Source organism: Vipera berus (assembly GCF_964194415.1).
Source record: "Vipera berus genome assembly, chromosome: 5".
Taxonomy (NCBI): domain Eukaryota; kingdom Metazoa; phylum Chordata; class Lepidosauria; order Squamata; family Viperidae; genus Vipera; species Vipera berus.
Genome location: NC_138207.1, coordinates 39,158,380 through 39,172,690, shown reverse-complemented (window position 1 = coordinate 39,172,690; position 14,311 = coordinate 39,158,380). Strand labels below are relative to the sequence as shown.

Here is a 14,311-nt window from a genome sequence, read left to right as displayed (position 1 = left end):
CAACAGTTATGTACAGCCCCTTCTAGCTGTCATCTGTTAAGCTATTGCTTAATACAATACACACTCCAATACACAGCACCCCTTCCCTCTTAAGAATGAACAATACAACAATATAATACAACTATAATACATTTTTCCAGACAATATGTTGGTTCTTATGGTTGCACATAGTCTTTGAGGTAAGCCGGTGGCCTGTGATTCCTAGCAGATCTTCTCAGAGGCTCGCCCCTGTCCTAAGCCGATGAGTCAGCGGGTGCCTCTGCTCTGTCCTCACCCAGTGTACCACCCCCAGTTCCTGATTTTGTACCCAGCTCATTGTGAGCTCCTTGTGCCTGTTGTTGCCTGGGTTGAACAGTTCTTTCTGGCCACAGGTCCAGTTCCCCCCTTGCGTTTGGCTGGTGATCATACGGAATCGTGGGTGGTACTGACAAGTGTCCCTCATGTTGGTTGCTGGCTGGCAGTCTTTCAGAAACTCGTGACCTGATCTGATCAATGTGTCTTCTTATTTGTCGATGCCCCTCCACCCCTATAATGTAAGACAACGGCCCCGTTCTGTCAACCACCACCCCCGGGATCCATACTTGTCCATGCCCATAGTTCCTTGCCCATACCAAGTCGCCTGTGTGTAGTTCCCTAGGGGGGTTGGATTGATCCAACTCCACAGCCACTCTGTCGGGGTGCAGTCTGTCTAGCTTGGTGATAAGCCTTCTGCCCCAACGAAGTTCCGCTGGGCTCTTTTCAGTAGCCGTGCATGGTGTGGTGTGTTGATTAAGTAGGAATTGGGCTAACCTTTGGTGCCAGTCACCGCTGATAATTCGTTTTAATGCGTCTTTGGTTGTGTGCACCATGCGTTCTGCCAATCCGTTGGTGGCTGGGTGGAAGGGTGCTGATGTGATGTATCTAATTGCGTAGCTCCTCATGAAAGCCTGGAATTCAGAGGAGGTGAATTGAGAGCCATTATCCGATACTAACACATCCGGGAGACCATGTGTGGCAAAAAGTCCCCTGAGCGCTTGGATTATCCTTGCTGTGGTCATGCTAGTTACTGGAACTACCTCCAACCACTTGGAATGGCTATCTACGACCACTAAAAACAATTGTCCCTGGAATGGCCCTGCGTAGTCATTGTGGACACGGGACCATGGGGTATGTGTGGCCTCCCACTTGTGAACGGGCGCATGTGGCATCTCAGGTCTGGACCTTTGACACACATAGCACCCTTTTACTTGCTCCTCTATGGCCTTATCTAGGGCTGGCCACCACAGGTAGCTTCTGGCTAGTGCCTTCATCCTTACTATTCCTGGATGCCCCTCATGTAGAGATTGGATGACTCTGTTCCTTAGCTTTTCTGAAATTACCACTCAGCTGCCCCACAATAGGCAACCCTCGTGCATGGACATCTCATGCCTGCGAATAAAATACACCTGGAATTCTGGCCCCGGGCTTTTCTCCTGCCACCCAGTTGCTACCCATGTTAAAACTCGGCTCAGGATTTTGTCTGCCACTGTCTCAGCAGTGATATCCTTTGCCTTGAGTGGGCATTCTGGCAGGTCCTGAATGGTCAGTAGTTGAGCTGCCAGTGCCGGATCCGAATCCGCTTGCGTTAGTGGCAACCTACTTAATCCATCAGCGTGACCCATCTCCTTCCCTGGCCTGTATACCAGTTTACAGTTATAGGCCGATAGGAAAATGGACCACCTGAGCATTCTTGGGATAATATCTGGGGAGTTTGCCTATCTCATGTGAACAACCTCAGTAGTGGCTTGTGATCTGTGAATATTGTGAATTCTTGGCTGTAGAGGTAATCATGAAACTTTTTAACCCCAGCCACTATTGCCAAGGCCTCTTTGTCAATTTGAGCATAATTCCTTTCAGCCCCTGACAGTGTCCTGGAGTAGTAGGCGATGGGTCTTTGGACCCCATCCCCTTCCAAATGACTCAGGACAGTGCCCACTCCATATGGGGAAGCATCACATGCTATACAAATGGGCTTAGATTCTATAAAGTGAGTCACAGTTGAATCGCTGGACAACAGTTTCTTTAAACTCCTGAAACTATTTTCATGTATATGGGTCCAGGTCCACACTGCCTGCTTATCCAGCAACCTGTGAAGGGGCTCAGCAATAGCTGCTTTATTTGGGAGGAATGAATGATAGAAATTTAGTAGCCCCAGAAATGCTTGCAGTTCTGTCTTATACTTGGGGGTGGGGGCCATCTTGATGGCCCTTACCTTGGACTCTGCAGGATGGATTCCCCTGGCATCAATTCTGAAACCCAGGAATTCTGTGGCCTTTATGCCAATGCTGCATTTGTCTTTCTTTAACTTAAACCCTGCAGCACGAAATCTTCCTAACACTGTCTCCAATCAGTCAGCCAATACTTCTTCCATGTTCCCCGCGATGAGGACATCGTCAGAGTATGGACATACTCCTGGAATCCCTTTCAGAGTCTTCTCCATCACCTCCTGAAAAATCCCTGGAGCCACAGTCACTCCGAACTGTAAACGGTTAACTTTATATGCTCCACGGTGAGTTACAATAGTTTGTGCGTCGGCCGTCTCCCTGGTAACCGGGAGCTGCTGGTACGCCTTTGCAAGATCTAATTTAGCGAAAATGACGCCGCCTTGTAGGGAAGCGAGGACATGGCTGATCATTGGGACCGGGTAAGCATACAGATTGAGCGCTCGATTGATCATGCACTTGTAATCTGTGCAAATCCTAACCTCCCCATTTGATTTAAGGGGGGTGACTATTGGGGTTTCCCACTCACCCCCTTCTATGGCCTCTAACACCCCTTGTTCCACTAGTTTGTCCAGTTCGCTCTCAATTTTATGCTTGAGAGCGAAGGGAACTCTTTGGGGCTTAATTCTAATGGGCGGTACCTTAGGGTTTAACTTAAACGAAATGGGGGGCCCAGTGTATTTGCCCAGTTGATCATTGAACACATCTGCAAACTTCTTGCAGACGGTTTAGATGCTCTTGGCCTGGGTGTTGTGGATCCCTCCGATCACGATACCCAAGGCCTTGAACCAATCTAACCCCACTAAATTAGTCCTTCGGCCTTCAACCACGAGGACATCCAAACGCCCCTGGAACCCCTTCAACCCCACAGACAATGTGGCTTCCCCCTTAATTTTAATTGGAGTGTTTTGGAAATCTGCTAATTTGATATCAGAAGGCCTCAACGTGACCCACCGCTGACTCCAGTTGCACATGTGTTCAAAAGTCTCATTTGAAATTACTGAAATCGCTGAACCGGAGTCCAGTTCCATCTTGCAGGGAATCCCCTGCAAACAGATATCCAATTTGATTTTTGGGGTGAGTGGCCGGTGAACCCCGGTGTTATATATTTTGAAATTGCCAATGGACGACTGCTGGGGCCCCCTGGTACCTGTTAGATCTTCATCTTCAGACTGGATCTCGTGCAGGCCGTCTCTGGGGCAATTTCGGCAGACTGCTGTGATGTGGCCTGTTTTTCCACAGGCCCGACACTTAGCCTTACGGAATTTGCAGGCCGCTCTCGTGTGATTTCCCCCACAGCCTGCACACTTGGGGTGGGTCGTGCCGCATCCGCAGCAGGTGCATTTGTGTTGTGTCATTGGTGTTGTTGGTTTCTTCTGGGTCCTTTTGCTGTTGTTGTGCCCTTGCCGTTGTTGTGGCATCTGGTCTTGGTGAACCACGTCGATGTCAGTTGTCTTGTCCCAATGTCCGCTCCTGTCATACATAGCGTTTGCTCGGTGCATGGCCCCTCTGGTAGTGCTGGGTCTAGGGTCACTCTGATCTGCGCCATCATCCAAGTCTCTGGCCAAAACCTCATCCTGGACCTTCTGTAAGGCCAGGTTTGGCTTGGTGCAAAGTTTCTGCCGCAACCGCTTGTCCCGGAGGCCAAAAATGACCCGGTTGCGAAGCCTCTCATCTAAATTTGTGAATTTACAGAGGCGGGCGGCTTGTCGCACCCCCGCGATAAAATCTGCCGCTGATTCACCCGGCCGCTGATCCCTTTTTTCAAAATGGAATCACCAGGTCAGCTCAGACATTCTTCTGTTGAAATGCCTGTTCAGTTTTTCCACGAGGTCATTGTACGTAACGGCTCCAATGGCTGTTGGCGCGCACAGTCCAACGGCCAGATCGTGAACGGCTGGGCTGCTTGTGTACATTAGAGCTGCTACCTTCATACTGTCCTCCGTGATTTTGTTCACCCTTAGTAGAACTCGACCTGACTCAGGTGTGATTCCCATCGCTCGGGACACCTTGGGTCAAATGGCTGGATCTGGCCGAACTGTGCCGTGTTGCATCTGGTCCTGCAGATCCTGCTTCAGATAGCCCTTAAACTCGGTAGCTGGGGAAGATGCCTCTTCCCCCAGTGAGTAATGCGGGCCCTTTGTTAAGGAGGATCCCATCCTCATCGCCAGTGAAGTGTGGTGGGTTAACACACAACAAGACGACGCCAGGCAGTGAATTCAGCTCTTTATTTGTAGAGAAGAACCAGCAACAGAATGGGCTGCCTGTGCCCTTTATATACTCTGGCTGCTGAGCTGAAAGCCAATCAATTTAACCAGGCTTTCCCGCCGAAAGCTGAGCCACGCCTTGTGGCAGTTATATACAGCCCCTTCTAGCTGTCATCTCTTAAGCTATTGCTTAATACAATACACACTCCAATACACAGCAGGGAGAGGCGAGGTGAGAGCCACGCAGTGGCCCTTCAGGCACAGAGGCAACAACAGGGGGGAGGGGTCAAAATGGGAAGCCTCCTGCCTGGAGCCTCGGACAGCTAAAAAAAATAAACCTGAGAAGCGCTCAGAAGGCAGTCCCTTTCCCAGCTCCTTCCTTCCTTCCTTCCTTCCTTCCTTCCTTCCTTCCTTCCTTCCTTCCTTCCTTCCTTCCTTCCTTCCTTCCTTCCTTCCTCCCCTGCTTCTCTTTCCTTCCTCTGCGCTCAGCCTTAGATCCACAGGGCAGCCCTGGAGCCAGCGAGGGTCGCCCCCCCATCTCTGCCCCGCCCCCTGCACAGAGAAGGCAGCGAGCGCGTGAGTGCTGGCAACCTGGGGGAAAGGGAAGCACTTCTCTTGTCTTTTATCTTTCTCAGTGGTCAGCAGGGGTGGTCTGCAGGGATGCCTCCACGTGCCCAGGGGGCGGGGTGGGGGCAGCCCCTCACAGGCCATTTCCCATTAAAACCTTCTTTTATATCCTCTCCTCGCTCCCCCCTTCCTCCTCCTTTTCTCTTCAGCGCACCTCCAGCTCCCAGAAGCGCCGATCAGCTGGAGCCTGGCGCTGATCCTGAGGCTTCTGCCCAGCCCTGACAGCCCTGCATCTCCAGCTGTCTCTCCCTCAAGCTTGTGTGGTGCTGCCGCCAGCTTATTCCTCTCCCACCCCCTCCTGCTACCACTTCTCTAGGATGGTCACCTACCACCTGCCAGGTGCCAAAATACCACCTGTTATAAACCAATGGTACTTCCTGCAATAGATAAGGCTTCTATTGAATAATAAGTGGCCTCTCAGAATTTTTTTTTTATTTTAATCCCATTTATATCCCGCCCTTCTCCGAAGACTCAGGGCGGCTTACAATTTAAGCACAAACCAATGTGCTTAGCAATAGCCTTCATTCTATGTATATGCCTGCTTAATAATGCCTGCCCCCCCCCCAGCGGCATTATTACAAAGTCAGCTTATTGCCCCCAACAATCAGGGTCCTCAATTAAAAGCATTGAAAATAAAAAATAAGCAAGAATTCATCTAATCCAGATCAAGAATAAGAAATCAGAAGGGGTGAGAAAAGCAGTCCTTATTGTGCCTTATAGGTTAATCAGCTCCTGTGCTGATCATTTTTCCCTTAAGCTACAGAGCTACAGAGCTACAGAGCTAGTGGCTTTTAGCTAGGAAGACTTTTTCTTTGACCATATGTTCACAGTTTACAATTTCAAACAGGTTTCAGCCAGCCCAAAAGACTGTTGGCCTTCAGCTATCATTTCCTCTGCCATCCTAGGTTTAAAGAGCCACCTGACTCAATCATAGTGGCAATTTAATGTGGTAAACAAACTCCCCTTTCACCTTTTGACAGGCAATTTAAAATGCATCGCAGGAGCTGCATTGCTTGAGTGAACTTAGTAGATTGATTTTCTTGTTAAACCCTGCTTCAATTTCCAGAATAGCTTTGTAGGGTTTTACAGTGTGGCATCTTTTCTCACAATATTTTTTACATTCCTTTCTGGCCACTTGAATTAGATGCCAATAAAGAACATGCAAAGGCTAGAGATGAAGGCAAAATTAATTTAGTTTGCACTTAAATTCAAACTATCTAATCTTTATTTTTCAGTCAGGCCAGTTATTTAAAATTCACAGACCTCTGAATATCTCAATGTACTTTTTCCAACAAATGCAAAGTTTATATTAGTGAAAAACCTGTACAAATTGCATATACTCATGAATTTGTAAAAAATGTATCATTTATTGAACTTGTTTAAAAGAAGTATAGATCAGGCTACATTGTAAACTAAAGTTGCATAGATTTTAGCATAGATTTTCATAATCAGATTTGATAAATGAACTTGGAATATTTTAAAACATGCAAAACTGATGTAACATGTTCAAGGGTTGTAACTTCAGAGTGACTATTCCTTATTACAAATTAAAAAACTGCATATAAGGGACATGTTGTAATTTTCATATATCCACCAAGTACAATACAGCCTGATGTGATATACTCCTGGGCTTACTGTACTCTATGCTTCATTGTGTTACGTTTCTCAACCCTAACTAGTCTTCTGACTGGCTCTTTTGTTGTGTTTCTTTGTCTTTGTTCTTTCCTCTTTCGTGGCTTTTCATCGCAGACGAAGAAGTCATGTGTTCTAGGGGGGGGGGAAAGTGTAGTCTGATCATAAAACTTTTGCTCCTTAATGGCTAAGAAATTGATATAACAGCACAAGCCAATTAAGCATTGTCCTCCTGATTTAGGCTATAAGGCAGGACAACTTTTTGATTTGTGATATATGATTTTAGCCTTGCCATTTTCATGGTTTGCAGACAAAATGGCATCAGTTCTGATATGCAGAAATGAAAGCACATTCATCTGTATTCAGAAAAACACATCTAATTGCATTTAATTTCTACATCTTGCAAATGAAGCAGTTGCGTGAAGCAGCCAAATTGAAACTGGGAGAGGAAAGCTATCAGGGACAGCACACATGAAAATTTAGGGGTTGAGAGAAATATTGTTTAGCTCATGGCCCCACTTTACAAAATGCTTTACAGATGCTGAAACCTCTTAGAACTTGTTGCCCACCAACATTGCTATTTCTAATACCAGCCTAGAAGCCTCTAAAAGTGACTACAGGTTACTAACTTTTTTCTGTTGTATTGGTTCTCTTGCTGTTGACTAGAAAGTGACCAATTTTTGCATACTATATGTCCTAGTGGATTTAATTTAAATATTTCTAAAATACTATTTCCTTTTGCTCTGCAAAAGAAATGTGAACTCTTGATTTTCCTTGTTTAAATATTTTTTCTTGAAAATACTTAGGTCTGGAGATTAAATCTGTATTCTTAATTTCATGTATAATGTGGCTTGTGTTAAACATAGTATTTTAAATCAGCTATTTCTTGTGAAATCTTGGGAAGGCATGCCTTGATGGGTGATATAAGTGAATGAAGTAAATAAAATGAATACATTTCTGTTAATGTGGAAGGAAAAACAAGGGAGTCATCTACAATGCGAATGGGTTTCCTGGCCAATGTAGCCATTGCAACCCAATAGCATGTTGCATATTAGAACCCAATTGAAAAAAAAGCTGCTTTGAGCTTTGTGTGTGAAAAAGCCCACTCTGTTATCTAAGAAAAAAATGGCTAAGTGCTGCTTTCAAACAGCTCTGGCTCCAGACTGATTTTGACAGTGATCTCATGTGGCAAGGATTTCACACAAGAACTGTCATTTAATGCAGCATGTATGTTCCACAAGCAAAGCAAGACAATATTCCTGGAACAGTTCTCTCTTGCTTTTACTCTGAGCATCTGGTATACAATATATGATGAATCTATGCATTCATCACTATTGCAATAAGATTTGCTGTGAGTGTTTTGGTTTGTAGTTCATGCTGTTAATTTTTGGGTATTGTAGGTTTTCGCAGCTTGACAAAAGGAAAGTAGCTGCATCTTTTCACATTCCGAAGAGATTACCTGAAATGAGCTGGATAGCAGGAACTGGGGATGGGGGATGGGGATGAAACAATTTATGCATGAGTGGAGATCCAGGTGTGTGACTCAATAGAACTTCTCTTGAAGTAAATGAGAGGAAAATCCTAAAAGGCAGTGTCCAGAAAAATTAAGTATATTATTAAGGACTCTGGAATGCATACCCATGCTGTAAAACAATTATAAGAATGAAACCTGATATAAATATTGATGTTAAATAGAATTATAAATAAGAGCAACCCCCCCACACACACATTGATATTGTATCTATTTGTAGTAGAGTTAAAATCCTTTGAAATTAATGTGGCACTGGTATTGTATCCCAATGGTATTAGCAAACAAATAAAAATACTTTATCTATGGACAGCAGAAAGAATATGGCTAAAGACATTTGGTAAGGTTGCCCAAAGACCAAAGCATTTTAGTGGGCAATCTTTAAGGAGATCAGTATCTGTTTCATTAGCTCAATCAATAGCAAAATATGCATTTTATACTTGTTCAAAGAAGGAAATAAAAATATTAAGAATACAGATATTAGGTTTATGCTGATAACAGCAAGAATTATTGATATTCAGAAATAAAGAGATAGGAATCTCAACACTGGATTTTTGATAATCTAAATTATTAGCATTGTCTCGATGGAAGTGTCAAAACTGATTCGGCTTCATTGTTGCCTGTACCTGATTTTGGCTCGCAGTTTTCCAAACATAAATGGGAGGGGAGTTGGTAAATTCCTAGGAAATGGGGTGGGCTAAGGAATGCACCACAGCCTCCTGCTGCCTGAGAAGAGTTACCCACCAAGGTCAAGTTCCAAGAATTGTTCGAATGGCACAGACTGTTTTCCCAAAAAAAAGAACTGCATGTAATTGGTGGGCAATGAACTGTGTGGGTTGCCCAGAGAAGAAAAGAGATTTTTACCTATGTCAGTTTTAGCGGGAAAACCTCAGAAGTGACTTTGCTTCTGCTGTACCTAGATGGATCTTTCAATAAAGTTTTACTCTTAGTTAACTCTTTGAACCAGGAGTTCCTTCTTTAGAATGCGCCAACTGGGATGGTTGACAGGAAGGACCTATAGATACAAAAAATACATGTTCTTTAGGTATAACATTCCTTTTATCTAATTTGTAAAGGTTGTGTACATTTTTGTATAAAATAAGAACTAGCAAGGAGGTACTTAACCTCAACAGCAGGCTGAATTTTGTGGCATGAAGATATATCATCTTAAAGGAGAAGGAGTCTTGACTTTGTTATGAAGAACTGTATTTTTTAATAAAATCCTTTTTTTTGTATTTATTTTTTTAAAGATAATGTTCAGTAGGTGGTGGCCTACTTTTGCAATTTCTTTACATACCTATTTAAATTCTGCTGTATTAAAAGTGGTATCTGGCAAAGAGCCTTGGTGGAGCAGTGGGCTAATGCCTCCTTAAGTAACACCAGCTGCCTGCAATTAGTGCAGGTTCGCATCCCACCAGGCTCAAGGTTGACTCAGCCTTCCATCCTTCCGAGGTAGGTAAAATGAGGACCCAGATTGTTGGGGGCAATAAGCTGACTTTGTAATAATGCCGCTTGGGGTGTGTGTGAAAGCCCTAATAAGCAGGCATATACATAGAATGAAGGCTACTGCTAAGCTTGTAAGCCGCCCTGAGTCTTCGGAGAAGGGCGGGATATAAATGGAATTAAAATAAATAAATAAATAAAAATAAATATTTTCTGGCTTTCCTGCCTCTCATCATTTTTCTCTGATCTCACCTCCAGTAGGACCCTTGCAGAGAAATGATTCAGTGCCATTCTCATTCATCCCCAGTGGCCCTCCCAAGCCTTTTGGTTGTTCTGTCTTTCTTCTCAAATGCCTTCTTACTCCTGAGATTCAAAGACTTTGAAATTCAAAAGATTATTTGTTTTTCTTATAGGAACTGTGCATATCAGGATCTGGAGCTTAATGAGCTTCCAGATCCTACTGCTTTCCTTTCTTTCATCCCACTCTATCCCTTCTGACAGCTGCAACTACAAAGCAAATCAATAAAAGGCCATAAAGTAGAAGCACATTATCTCCATCATCTGAACATAGAACATTCCCAAGAAATATAAAATTAAACTGTATTAAACTGTAAAGTCAAAATTCTAAGAAAACTAAAAGACTGAATCTAAATTCAGTCATCACTTTCTGCATTTCTCAGAGCAGGAAGCTTAAGTAGGAACTGGCTGTAAAGTAAGGAAGAGTGATAGGTTCTCACCAGACATACTTGGTGTCCCCTAGGTAGGTGAAATGGAGGTCAAATTCTATGTAAGTGAACACCAGATAAGGCCAAGCCAACCTGAACTAAGGAAGTGTACAGGAATGGGTGGATGATGCCCCACTTGCCTCTATCACCAATCATTTCTCCCTTGTTTTTTTGGTGACCACCATTTGTATATGCCTTGTTTGTTGCTGTTTTTATTTTTATTGGAAATCAGTGATAAATATTTATACCTTTATGGCAAGGATACAATAGACAGCAATTTAAAAATAAGATGGCATTAATATCTAGGTGGGAGGATATGCAGCTACTCAGAACTCATGCCCACCCAGACTATCTGTTGCTATGGAAGTCTAATGAAGGCAAACACTAACCCCTCTGAAATGCAGTTATTTTAGTGAGATGTCAAAATTTCAGCAACAACCAGAAGTCTAAATAAGTATTGAATGGAGCTCCTTTGGCCATGGGAGTATTTCCTTATTTTTCCTTCACTATAATTTAATGCTGCTTTTTTACAGCAATAATAGGCAAGGCAGAATAAACCAATCTGCCAGGGGCATGAAAATGTGCAAATTAAGTTCCATCTGTTTCTTTCTGTGCTGTGCCACTGAAAATACTCTCTTTTATGTCTGAACTATATCACTCAATAGCTTAGAACAGCCATCTGAGTTCAACAATAGAAGATGGATTTTTGTCATCTGATTTTCAAATTCTATTTTTGCATTTCTAAAAAAAACTTGAATAAACACAGCTCATTGTGGGTACTACTAACCATATGGAGTCAGTGCTGTGTTGGCTTGGTAAATATCGGCCAGCTGCCTCTGGAGAGAATGCCTTTCCGGACTGCAGCACACACTGTTTGATTAACCAGCTAAACTCAGAAGCAGATGTGACTTGAAATCTGAACTTCTCCACCTGAGCTCCACCTGACACAGCCCCTTTTAATTACACTGGTCAGCTTTGTAGTCCCAAGGTTGTAGAGCTCCTTTGTCATGTACTTAGCCACAATGTGCATATTTGGTTGGGAAATCAATGTGAAATCAAGTAATAGAAAATAACTACTATTTGTGTATATTATATCAAGTAAGCGCTATTATTTTGCAGCTAGGGCCATATTTAAAAATCAAAAACCTCCAAGGAGCACAGCAGGTATAGTGATGATGTGATGTAAATGATGCTAGATGTGGAAGGCTGCTTGATTGTGAACAGTGTATGTAGGACAGAACTTCATTATGTAAGTTGCATAATGAACAACAAGTCTGCATCTACTTTCTATTTTCAAGGAGGCTTGGGGCTTATTTTAACAATAATAGCCTTCCATTTTTATTTTCAAATTGAGATTTTCTGAAGTCTTGATTATAAAGTCTATTGGAGTTTGATATTGGGGGGGGAGGACTATCTTAGTATTTATCTTACTATCTTACTGACCCTCCCCCCACCCTTGTTCTCTGCTTTCCACACATCCATTTTTTTTGGTTATCATATTCATGTATTCTCATTGTGTTCCTTTTCATTGTTTATTAACTTATTTCTGTTCTGTTTATACTCTTTTTATTGCTTCCTTTTTACTGTTGTAAACTGCCTAGAATAGCCCCATGGTGAGATAGGCAGCATATAAATTTAACAATCAAATATATATGCTGCAATATTTGAATTCACTTGTTCCTGTTGAAGCAGTATAATCTAAAAATAATTTTGAATCAAAATAGTTGCTGACTTTTCTTCCATTTTCCCTCTTTCTTACAGGCTACAATTGGAATTGACTTCCTATCTAAAACGATGTATTTGGAAGATCGGACAGTAAGTAGCAGGAAGTGCTGAACTGCTGAGATTATCAAGCTCTGTGATCAGAAAGAAATAGTGGGCAAACATCAAGTGGTTTCCATGCTAACCCCTCCCCCCCTTTGATCAAACTGCTAATTAACTTATCCATTGACAGTTTATCATACCTAGTTTTTGATATATTGCCCTGGATCTTCTTAGGAACATAGTGTCCTAAAAAAAATGGAATCACACTTTTCCTACCTGGCCTCTTCTTGCTTTTCACAAGATTCTGCTGTTGTTCCTTGCGATGCAAAAGTAGGACAAATGAACAGAATTCAGGCTAGCAATTATCACCTTCCATAAATAATGACCACAAACCCCATGGATTACTGTAAAAGTCCAAAATCATTTATCTGGGATTTTGGCTGAATCTTAATTTAGGGATTAGCAACTTCACTTCATTCCTTCCATGTCAATAAATAAAGTCACCTGTGAATTGAGCTTAATTGCAGATAGCGTCATGGGTGCATCACATTGTTTGCTTGGCAAAAGTACCAGCATGGTTTGTCATTACTCTCTTCCGGATGTATTTTTGACTTTCTAGTTTGGAATACTGCTATAATATTTCATGGTAGTCACACATCCAAGGCTCCGTTTTCTTACTTGCCGCTAGCATGATTGCCTGCCATCTCTGGGGTGAGATGGAGCATGCAATTTCTTCAAAGAGGGACATGTGGCCTCTTAACTAGCAAGCTTTTAAGTGCCTATGTTTTGAGGTTTCTACTTTTTCTTAGAACTGTCACTGCCCCTACTTTAAAAAAACCAATTTATAATTTGGGGAGAACCTTTTTGTAAGGATAATCCAATGTCAACACAGATGGACATTAGCAATAATGAGAGAGAAGCAGCAGTGGCACTGCATTAATCAGTAGCATCTGGTACAGTGTTAATGCAGTCTCAAACATCCATCTTAGTCCTAATGGATTGTTTCCAAGGCTTTCCAATTGCTTTTATGAAAATGACAGGCTGATATAATAGAAATGCAAGAGGAAAAATACTGGTTAATTTCCCTAGGCTGCCCCACAGTTTGTATGATTTAAGTCTAAAAGCTGGAAGATGAATACTGTAGCTTTCTTATTTCTGCTGTCCTTTCATCAGAAGATGCAAGCTAGTTGTTTCCCTAGGGCACAGGTCTGCAACCCGCGGCTCCAGAGCCGCATGCAGCTCTTTCAGCCGTCTCCTGCGGCTCCCAGTCCTCTGCCATGTGCAATCCCAAAAAAAAAAAAAGTGGGACTAAAAAAGTTCAACCAATCTCACCTTGGCTCCCACTCTTCAGTCAAACCCTGTTCTGCGCATGCGCGCATGTATGCGCACGTGCACACATTTTTTGCGGCTCCCAGTTTTTCCTTTTGTGAGGGAACCGGTTCCGAGTGGCTGTTTCACTGTTTCAGGTTGCTGACCCCTGCCCTAGGGGAAAAAAAAGTCAAATGTACCATAGGGTAGGTTACCTGCATTCAGATTATGTTTAATGAAGCATTCCTTTGACAAATATTCCCAAGTCAGTCTGTATTTTATATATGTGTAAAACTCTTGTGCCCAATTATACTTTATGACAGGGGTGTCAAACTGCCAGCACGTGGGCCGGATGCGTCATCTGGAAGCCGCACCCACTCCATTGCCGGCAATGGCGAAACTGTCCCAATACATTGCGCGACGTCACGTGACGTCGTGAGTTTGACATGCCTGCTTTATGATGACACAATGCTTGAGTATTCCTGGAGTATTTATCCTCCTGATTCCTCTAATAATGCAGATAGCTACAGACCATGTTGCAAATCTCATGAATCAATGCAAATATGTATTGCCGAGGCCTTCCTTTCAGTGAAACCTGGCTGTGTCTTTTGTGATACTATTGTAAGCTGATCCCAATTGCTTTTTAAAACCAACTATTACAGCATCTCTCCTTCAAATTTCTAGCTCAGTGCCCTCTTTCTTTTTGTTTATTATATCAAACTTTCATAGTTATAACATTTTTAATGTGTTTTTAAGATGTCAATTTTTAAAATAAGAATTTTTAGATATTTCAACCTCATACTTTAAAACATACAACCTTTTCTGGATCGAAGATTT

General features: G+C 42.8%; 1 protein-coding gene across 2 annotated transcripts in view; it reads left to right on the top strand.

Moving 5' to 3' along the window:
- RAB6B (RAB6B, member RAS oncogene family) overlaps window positions 1-14,311 on the top strand; it is a 65,926-nt gene that overhangs the window by 25,787 nt on the left and 25,828 nt on the right. For both annotated transcript variants that reach the window (XR_014026675.1, XM_081329536.1), the window contains exon 3: window positions 12,164-12,217. Coding sequence is in view for 1 of the 2 variants with exons in the window: in XM_081329536.1 (XP_081185662.1) it covers window positions 12,164-12,217 (54 nt within the window). In the remaining variant the exon portion in view is untranslated. The remainder of the gene's footprint in view (window positions 1-12,163; window positions 12,218-14,311) is intronic.